The sequence below is a fragment of the Orbicella franksi genome, chromosome 2 (genome assembly GCF_964199315.1).
Source record: "Orbicella franksi chromosome 2, jaOrbFran1.1, whole genome shotgun sequence".
Lineage (NCBI taxonomy): Eukaryota > Metazoa > Cnidaria > Anthozoa > Scleractinia > Merulinidae > Orbicella > Orbicella franksi.
The window spans coordinates 31,492,762-31,502,977 of record NC_138146.1 but is presented as its reverse complement, the minus strand read 5'-3'; the positions used below and the strand labels follow the sequence as shown (position 1 = coordinate 31,502,977).

Here is a 10,216-nt window from a genome sequence, read left to right as displayed (position 1 = left end):
TTGGTATACAAGATACGAGGGCATCCATTGCTCGCCTGAGACAACATTTCAGTCAATTTACCACATGTTCTAAAGTGGAATTCAAACAGACTTCTTAGTTTCTTCGTTTTCTTTGGAATTTTGTTACATTTTTCATTACAACTGATACCCGTGTGTTTGTTGGGCAAACATTAACATAATGATTGAGAGGGGGGGAGGGCAAGAGCGATTAAGGAAATTCAGGGGTGGGGTGGAGAGACTGGTTGTAAATCAACATCTGTCTTCTCAAGTTTTCAACGCCTCCCAAGCGTACGAATGAGTGAGTGGTTTTGTGTTTCAAAGGGATTGATGTTGTCAAGTACAGTTGGCTATTGACATGAATCGAGCAGAACACACAGAGAAACGCAAGCAATAACTCGCTAAGTTCTGATCTGTGTGTAGGAAAGATTCATTGGAATTGCAAAGCGCTGGTTTTTGAGGTGAGAAGTAACACAGGAAGGTTGTGAGCTGGGACGCGGCAATACAACACCGGTACACGTCAACGAATAATGCTGAACGTTCAACACGTTGACCATATTGGTATGCAGCGCGCTAAAATGACAGTCTGATATTCGTCGATGAAAACACTTCTCTTTGTGGCAAGAGGATTAAAAGAACCAAAGGGTTTCCGGTACGCTAACGTCGTTGGGGAGGAAGCTGTGAAATATTTGTCTCTCCAGCCGTTGCGAAAACGGAACTAGGGGGAAAACCACTGTGCCGTATACTAATAGACTTATTTCACAACACATGGCTGCCGTCGTCTAACGCGAACTTTCACGATGTATCGCGAACCGTCCTCCGTCCTGCTTTTGACACAAATTGTGATGTTTTTCCAAGTTTTGGAGTGTGCTGTGTACCCGTCGATCCACTGGTCACCTCAAAATCCTCTGTAAGTCAACATTTTCCTTCCTCATTTGTGAGTAATAATTTAATGAGATTACGCGCTGCGAGTCCAACGATGTTTTCCATGAGATCTTGTGCTATTCAGTAGCTTCGTAGTTGTCTTCTGCTCGTCCTTTCATGCCCATCTTGTAAGATTCTCACGGGTTTAACTTTTGACACCAGTTGATTGTATTCCCTATAGAAATGGCTAAAATTTTCTATTGTTTCGCGTCGTAATTATGTGTTTGTGCGGTGCTTTTATGATGTACGCTCGCAGGACAATAAAATGTTATCAGCAAGATCGATCGTGTTCGAAGGAATTACTCTGTAAACTTATTGGCGGTTTCGTTATCTGCAGTTGTGTCGAAAGTAACTGATAACATGGTTGGCGGTAACTTTAGAACTTATTATCGCATATGTATTTCTACAGCGCTTGTTGTAAATGTCTCATTTGTTTCCTAGCAGTGAATGAAGGCGATTTCGTAGTCCAATTGTTTATTATCATTATCGAGATAGCAATATTACAGTGTCTGACGCCATTTTTACGAGTCTTAAGCGTAAATTACGCACCAAACCCATCATTATATCTGTTCTCCTGGTGCGACTCTTTGCATCCATGTTAGTTTTTGTTTGGTTTCTTTCATGTTGCGTTGTTTACATTGGCCTTACCTTTGCTTTGCGTCCCTCGAGCAAAATATGGTACATAAAACGTTTTACGCTTGGTATATTTTATTACCCTTTCTCCTAGTTAGAATGATATTAGTCTGACGTGCAGTAAATCAAGTTTCAGTCAGTGACCCTCACAACGGTGAAGCATTACTCGCTGTGTTCCTTGTGAAAGTAGGATGTCTATTGTATCCAAAATCTCGTAATGAAGGCGGCATTCCTAAATAATGGATGTGTACATAGCTAGCTTTGAACACTAGAGATATTTGTATTTACAAGCTGTTTTAATTTAGTGAATACCGTGTAATAAAAGCCAAGTTTTGGTCGTAAATTGATTTAAGGACGTACTAGTTCGTAATGACAATTCTTTGATAAACTTGTATTTCGTGTAGGAGCGAGGCAAACCAAAGCAAACCAGAGCAGTGCTTTTCCAAAAGCACGTCCGTGTGCCATTTTAATTTCCACAATGCTAAGAACACAAACCGTGAACTTTATTTACTTATTTCATATCCTTAGATCAATTTTCCTGTAACCGCTTGACATTATTTTTCAACTCTCTGTTGGTCGTCGTGGTTTTAAACAAAAGCGAATGACCCATTCAATTGTAAGGGTTGACCTGAGGCAAATTAAGTTTAATCAAAGCAGCCTCCATTGTAACAAAAGACATGGCAGATAAGTTAGGTCCATGCAGCGCTAAATGACGACGATTGATTAGTTTGGCATGCGAGACAAAAGCGAAACGTGCGACTTAGATTTTGGGATTTGTCTTTGAGGTAATCTTGCTTGCCGAAGAATTAAGTCTGCGAACTTTAGGAATTTGAAATCCCCCACATGTTTTCCCAAGTAATTGTGTTGTTTCTTAGGATAACAATGTTGATTTGTCGACAAAGCTTAATTATCGCGGAAAAGAGATCAAATTTCAGAGCGAAAACTTATGAACCTGTTCAAAATACAAAAATGTTTAATTTTTGGAGTAATTTGGAAACAGCTCTTTTGAGTCTAAGCTAAACGTCAAGACACTAAAAATTGACTTGACAAGCTGAGCACTTGGAAAGCATAACCTAAAAACATCGAAGTTAGTGTTCGTTGTAACCCAAAAACCCTATTTGAAATCGATATAAATTCCCAAAGAAAGAATTTGACTGGTGATGAAACTAAATGAAATGTTATCGGGCGATATTGGCAATCTTATATTTGTTTTACAAATCTTGTCAATAGTAGACGAGTTTTTTGTTCTCACTTCGTCAATCTCTTCCAAAGGTGCGTAGTATTTCTAATGACGGCGATTTTTCAGCCCTTTTCTGAACAAAGTTTGAGTGACAAGTGCCAAGAGCGGAGATGAGTGTATGGCTGTAAACACCTTTGGTGTTAATCGATGTCATTTCAAATGAAAACTTAAGCTTTCGGGAACGAGCGAACAACAGGAGAAAGAGATGTTTGTTTCCATGAAATTCTAGCGCGTTTTAAACGTCATATTACAGCAAAATTAGCAAAATAGAGAAAGAAGAGTTGATTGACATGTTGCGAAGTTCAGCTTTGTCCACCACCGCGCCAAAATAAAGTACCTTATATGCAATAAAAATGTCTGATTACAGTGGCTGTCAGATTATGTGATAACTTTAAAGCTTCTATCTAAACCGGAGTTACTTCTGGTGCAGTCCGATCGAAACTCATCCTTGGTGAGGTCATGTTTAGGAAGGGTTGAATTACCGAAATACCTTCACGAAATACAAATATACGCTAAAAAAGTTGTGCTCTGAATGATCTAGCTTCAGTCATCACGGAACCCTCAAAACTTGGCACAGACTAAGTGAAGGAACAATGAAGTGATGCTACGCTTTAAACTAGCGTGTTCTGGTTACAATACCCTTGACAGGATTAGAACATAAAGTAGAGATATAAAATAGGTCATATGTAAGTCAATTCTTTTGAAAACGAACCAAAACATAGCGCCTCGAAGTTATAGCTCTTGACTGCCTCTATCATTGCAAAGTATTTTCAGCAGCACAGTACATTACTGTTAGTAAATCGTGCCTGGTTAAGTTTTCTCGCACAAAACTTGAAATACAACTTTTTTTTTGGTCCAAAAATCATATCCACAACAGAAGATGTAAAAGTGTTTAATTATGTTTGGGTGGGGAGATCTTATCGTCGTTTCCTCAATCCCAGTTCATCATTTATCTCAGACTTAAAAAAAAAACCTTTTACCGAGGCTTTTAACAGACGCAATATTATGTATCTGACACGAGATTGTTTCAGGTCAGATAGAAATATCACAACACACTTTCATTTACCTTCCAGGTTTATCACTGCTTTCAGTTCTAAGTATTAATTTAAATGAGTAGCTCGGACTAGTATCTCGCGCTTCAAGAACTATATGGAGTTTTTTTTTTTTTTTTTCACTTTTTCGCATCAACGTAACGCGGTTTATTTAGAACAAAGCCTACAGCTTCGGCCTTGGAGAGCTCCTTTGACCCTGACATCCAAGTGGTAAAGATAAAATCACATGATAATGATGTGTTTTACGAGATATCTGTCATAGCTTGATTAAAGGGTAATACAGGATTTTATGTAAGTACTATTTTGGTTATTGCAATCTGTTTTGAATTAGACAGTATTAATTCGTCTGAGAATTTGGCAAGTCTAAAACCCCATGCACAGTTTCAAGGGAGGCGAAAAAATTCCAAGGATTCCGCCAAAACTACGGCAATTTCTTGAAAACATCTTCGCGGTTTTTCACTTTTAAGGCGGTTTTAGAACACGGACAGACGAGAGAAACGAATATGTTGTTAGCAAAAAAATTATCTGAACCTTTTTTGGGTCAGTGAGGCTTTTTTTAGATTTTTTGAGGATGTATTTGCGTTATGAGTTTTAACATGATGGCCTCTTTTCAGAGCAAGCGAAAGATGTCAAAGATGTCAAAGATATTAGCTGTTTTTCACTCTTTCGGAAGCAAAACATCCTTAAGCATTGGCGAAGGCATATCAATATATTGATAGATGTAAAATGTTTGTGTTTATTCCGCAGCTGTTCTTGTATATGTGGAGAGCGGCACATCACATCACGCAAGCTTGCCGCGGTTTAGTTTTCTTTCGATTCCGAACGCAACAATATCATTTGTGGTTTCTTTATATCTGAGTTCAGTTATTCTTTTCTATTTTTCTTCTAGAAATGCAATTTAACATATACAGCTACAAGTTTGTTTTCATATGACCACACGCTGCCTCTTATTTTAGCTTCGTGGTTTTACTTTTATTACATGTCGATGCGGCCAGCTTTAAGCTTAATAAAAAATGTCAGACGATTATTTCCGATTTCAAGATAATAAAAGTAATTTGTGAATGAATTGAGACAATCACTTCAATCATGATTTCCTATATTCTTGTCTGTCGACCGCAGCGTTGCGGTTTTCTCGTAGCGCCCTGTGGAAACGCGCTTTCTTGGAAATTTCCTTTTATAGCCATGCAATACATTTTTCTTCGTCGGAAAGACTGTTTATACAGTGACTGCCTTGTTGTCCAAGCTTCCAGACAGTATAACCGCCTCGTATTATTGATTTCCTCGGTTTTTATTGTACAAGCTTCATCACACCTCTCTCGGAAGTAGTTGTCGATGTACCCACTTGAATAGGTGTAAAATAAGGTGTCAAAAGGAAACCAACAACAGGAAACCCACCAGGACAGATGACTTGTTTTTCTGTCTCACGCGAAAAAGAAACCCGAGAAAAACAAGGCGTATTTGTGTATTTACGGTTTTTGGATTTGTCTGAAAATCAAAACGCTCAGAAGAAAGCATCTGTTTTTGTCGTCAACTCATCGATGGGGCGTGCATTTGTAGACAGCAATATATCCTTTTTCCTCTGAAATGCCATTCATTGTCTTAAGCTTTGTTTGTGCCTCCCGCGTTCGGTTTTCAACACTAGAGGCTAATTGAATTAATCACTGCAGTCATGTGATGAGTAGTTTGCATTCATGCACATCACAAAGTGAAATATACACTGAATATATGACACGGCCGAAAATCGGCCTGGAAAATGGTACATCACAGTTTAAATCACTTGTAGGATATTCAGGGATCATGACTGACTTTTTCAAGAAATTGCGTGTTCATGATTCTGGGCACACAACCATTTAAAATGACCTTTGTTGTTCACGATAAGCTACCTGTTTTTGAGAAGTTGTGAATGCAGTGTTTTGGTAATATTTACTGACGTTAAACTTGAGTGTTTTTGACGCACACCGTGATAAGTTGTTTGCGTGAAAAACAAAAAACAAAAAAGACGTTCAAGTGCGAGAAGAGGTTCTGCGTATATGACAGCCGTCAAACATGCACTCTACCTACCCACTCCCCACCTCTCCCTCCCATCAGTGCCTCTCTTTCCTTCCAATGTTTCTGTTGCTTGTAGTCTTTTGGGTTCTTCTGCTAATTCAGTTTTCAACTGTGATAGCACAACAACAACCTCTATTTGTGCTCATAGTTAAATTTATACATAGAAAAAAGAAAATAGAGGAATAGAGGAGTAACGCTATCATGTTGTTCAACTCATACTCAACGTTCTTGGAGTTCATTATTATCTCGCACCTGTAGTTAGCTTTTCTTGAGTAAAACGTTCGTCTGAACTACTGCAAGATGACTGATTTTCGTTAACACACGGCTAACATCTTCCCACACAGGAAGACTGTACATGAACTAATTTCTTATGTGTCTCTCCATTCCCTTCCCGGCTTTCTTCTATTGTCTGATCGATCGCACCTGTTAAAGTTCCCATTTTGCCACCCAGGCAGTGATAACCAGATCTTATTATCATCTTTCTCGGGGTTGAGATAATGTGTAGATAAAACGCTTCTTAGTATTCAAATCGCGTGTTAAACTCTGCCGTATTTTTGTTGTTTATCTTTGTGCTCAGTTGGGTTTTCTTAAGAGTCCTTGACAAGCCATTTCCGTAGATGCTTATAACTTTTCTTACAATATCGTCAAGTAATATTGGCAGCATATGATAAGCACTTCGCCGATACGGCTTTCAGTTCTGCTAGCACTTGACGTTTATTCTAATCATTCAGCTTATTTTCGTTGCAGATTTGACAATGATAACAGTATACTTTACGTTCTTCCGATGTCTAAAATTCACATCGTATGTCCAAACCCGACCACCATCATGAAAAAAGTAAAAGCCAACACGTCCAGGGACAAACTCTACCAGAACCTGTGGATCGTGTCACGCGAGAACTATGAGCGTTGTAACACGGACTATACCCAGGGGAGTAGGCTGCTCCTGCGGTGCATCTACCCCCTGACACTGAAGTATTACACTTTGGTGTTTCAGAGGTACAGTGCCCTCTCCAGTCAAGTTTTCATTCCAGGAAAAGAATATTATTTTATTGGTATGTATGTCACAGTCACGCAGCCCTTCTCCAATGGTAAAACATAAGTGTTTTTTAGTCTTGTTTTGCGTACATGTAGTTTAAACCTTACAAATGAATCTTATTTTGAATCGCTCTGTTTTCAGTAGCTTTCTTTTAGCTCTTCCGAGCAAGTTTGGCTGAGCTAACAGAGTAAGTTTTTCTCTTTGGAAATTGCAGCCACTTCCGATGGTTCCCGAGCATCAGTTAACAGTCGATCAGGAGGAAACTGCAAGAACAAGAACATGAAACTACGGATATTTGTGTGTAAAGATGCTCAAGGTAAGAAATCCTTCCAAATGGATGGTTTAAGCTACAAACCATATTTTCGTTCACTATTTTTTAAAGAACAAAGTTAACATTAAGGAACTCATTGAAAACTTGATCTTCTGAGCGCTGTCACTGAGGCACATACCCTTTGTGAAAACAACACCGTTAAAGTAAATGGGCATGTCTTACAGCCCGATTACAGCCCCAGTAGCTCAAAGGCTAGACAACACCATCCACTGGATAAATCGCTAGCGATTTATCCGGTGGATAGCGTTATCCACCCTTTGAACAACTGGCTCCAGGTGAGGGGAGCGTTACTTGACCAGGATTAACTCTTGCACATCCGGTTTGTCTAAAGTCCACTTACAATTCATGTACCACGTAAGTCACACTTATGTCGTTAATACCAGTAACTCTACTTTCTTTTGAAAGATCCCCGCTGCAACCGAAAGCTTACAACCACAGCTACAGAGACGACAACCACTGCTCCAACGACACAATCATTAACGCCATCTACAACTGCCAACTCGACGGCTCTACACTTTACAAATTCAACTGCAACGACACAAGCGCCAACTGAGAAAAGCACGTGGTCAACGGCATCATCAACCAGTGAATCAACTACTGAATCAACCAGCGCGGCGGTCACGTGGACAACACAAGCGGTCACCTGGACAACACAGGCTCTGATGACGTCTGTGTCGTCAGTCATCCCAGTGAGATCTATGCAAAGAAGTCCTTTAAATGCAGGTAAATAACGGTGGCGGTAACCCTATGAAAGACTAAAAGTAATCTCCTTTTTTGCGGAAACGAACTAAATTGAGTACATTTATTCAAGTAACTTACACGAGATGACTTTCTGTTGGCTTGGCTTCTGTTCCCTTGGGGAGGCTTGGACCAGCAACGATCCGCCCCAGAGAGGTGTCTACCTTAGCTTAATTGGTGGGCGTTGCTGAAGTATGAATACGCCTTAGAGAAATGTGCGCACGCTTTAGAATAAGGAGCGACTTCAGATAACTGTTAATATGCTTTAGCGAATTATGCGCGTGAAGACTGTGAAGAGTTTAGTGAACACCATTAAACGCGTGCCCCTCATTTTAGATTATTCGCCTTGGATAAGCTGGCAACTTTTCACACTCTTTTATTCTGTAGTTTCAGATCTCAACTGGACAATCGTGATTCCTTTAATGGCCTGTCTTCTTGTCTCACTTATGGTGAACATCATCTTATTTTGCCGTCTGAAAAAACGGAAGCATGAGTACAGTCTCGAGGAGAAGCCTGGACAACAGATAATTGAAGGTGCTGTAGTGAAGTCGTCAGAAAAGCAGAAAATTGAGCCAGGTGTTGACAGAACGTGGTTATTATGCAGAAGATCAGCGGACGTAACCGAAGTTTAAGGTGATGTTTTGAAGTAAAAGTGAAGACGACGGAACAGAAAGCTGCGCTTCAGGCCGTGAACCGGCGGACCTCGTGCAAATGCACCAGAACTTGGTGCACCAGAAGTCAACTTATGGTTGATATCCTGGGAAAGAGGAACAGCGCTTACATTGTTTGTTTGTTCGTCCGTTTAACTGGCATTTTCGTAACGTTTATACGTTATAATCGTTTGTAGTTTGACTAGTAAGTTATTCCTAAATGGATATAAGGACAGATGTCATTACACTAAATTATTTCTGATCGAACAACTAAACGAAAGCGTTCAGTTCGTTGAGCGATTCCATACACCTGCTGTGTTTCTTACCGCGGTTTTGTTTTAAAAAACATTGTGTTACAAAAGTGGGCGTTCCTGCCTGTTTTCATCCAATTTGTCACTCTAGAACCCTCAGGAGACTGAGTACCACCCTTGGGCAAAAAGCTTGCTGGGATTGTTTGGGTAGTAATCGACCAATCTCAGCTCATGCTGGTTACCCACTCGACCCCAGAAGTCATAGCGCCCAAGACTGGCGTTCATTCCCTCTGAGGATTCTTGTTTGGTGACCGTGCATTTCTTTCGATGAAAGAACTCGGGCATTGCTTTCTTATGAAGGAAATTTGAAACAGGTATCAAGTTAGGGAAACGGATTTACTCATGGTGTTCTTAAGATACTATTTTTACTAGCAAAAGTAGTTCAGTTTTTGCAGGTTATTAGGAAACAAAACTTATTTCAGAAAATATCGCATGATCATTGCAACAAACTAATCAAAATTTCTTGAAAAATGAACATGTGACAAAAGAATATTGATTTAATGCAATTTAAAGCAATCAAAAATCAAGAACAAATTAAAATGTTTATTTAAGAAGGAACGAACGCGGTGGTAATAACGACCTGACAAAATCCTTAGAAAAAAGCAACACTTAGTTAGCTGGCGTCCTCACTAGGGCCATTAGCTTGTTGCTGACCGAAAAACAAGCGAAGTCATTAGAGTTGTGTGTCTCATTCTAAAGGCTGGATGGTGTTTCCTTTTGCGTTCGATTCGGTGATTCAAAAACACTTGAATAAATCGTTGCCTTCGTTAATCTTGTCATTTGTTATTATTTTGTATAAAACTATACACATATTTGAAAACAGATAGTCTATTATAATGTTGTAAATAATCTATTTAATAAGATGAATATTTTGAAGCCCGACATTGACTTTGAATAAACTTAATATGACTAGACATTTGCACTTGGCAAAATAAAGTTTAGCACTGGTTTTATAGATCTTTATATTGGCTGGTTTTATACTGTGTCACTCAAAGCACGGTAGATATGGCTTGAATAAAGGTAAAGGTAGGTAAATTCTGCGTACGAGCCAAGTGGCCCATCAGGCCGGAGCTCATCCCGGTTTCTGTAGCATGAAGCGACTGGGAGTATTTCTACTCCCCCCTGGATGGAATGCTGGTCCATCGCAGGGTTACCCCCAACGTTAAGTTCGCCAGTGCCTATTTATGCGCCTGGGTGGAGAGAGGCACTGTGAGAGTAAATTGTCTTGCCCAAGAACACAACACAATGATCCGGA

The 10,216-nt window shown here is 39.7% G+C and overlaps 1 protein-coding gene across 1 annotated transcript; it reads left to right on the top strand.

The window, feature by feature from the left end:
* Positions 1-219: 219 nt before the first annotated feature.
* LOC145479280 (uncharacterized) lies at positions 220-9,924 on the top strand. Its single transcript, XM_081457597.1, has 5 exons — positions 220-907; positions 6,643-6,947; positions 7,146-7,247; positions 7,668-7,985; positions 8,388-9,924. Exons 1-5 carry the CDS (start codon positions 798-800, stop codon positions 8,630-8,632), a joined length of 1,080 nt encoding a protein of 359 aa, XP_081313723.1. The 5' UTR covers positions 220-797; the 3' UTR covers positions 8,633-9,924.
* Positions 9,925-10,216: the final 292 nt, after the last annotated feature.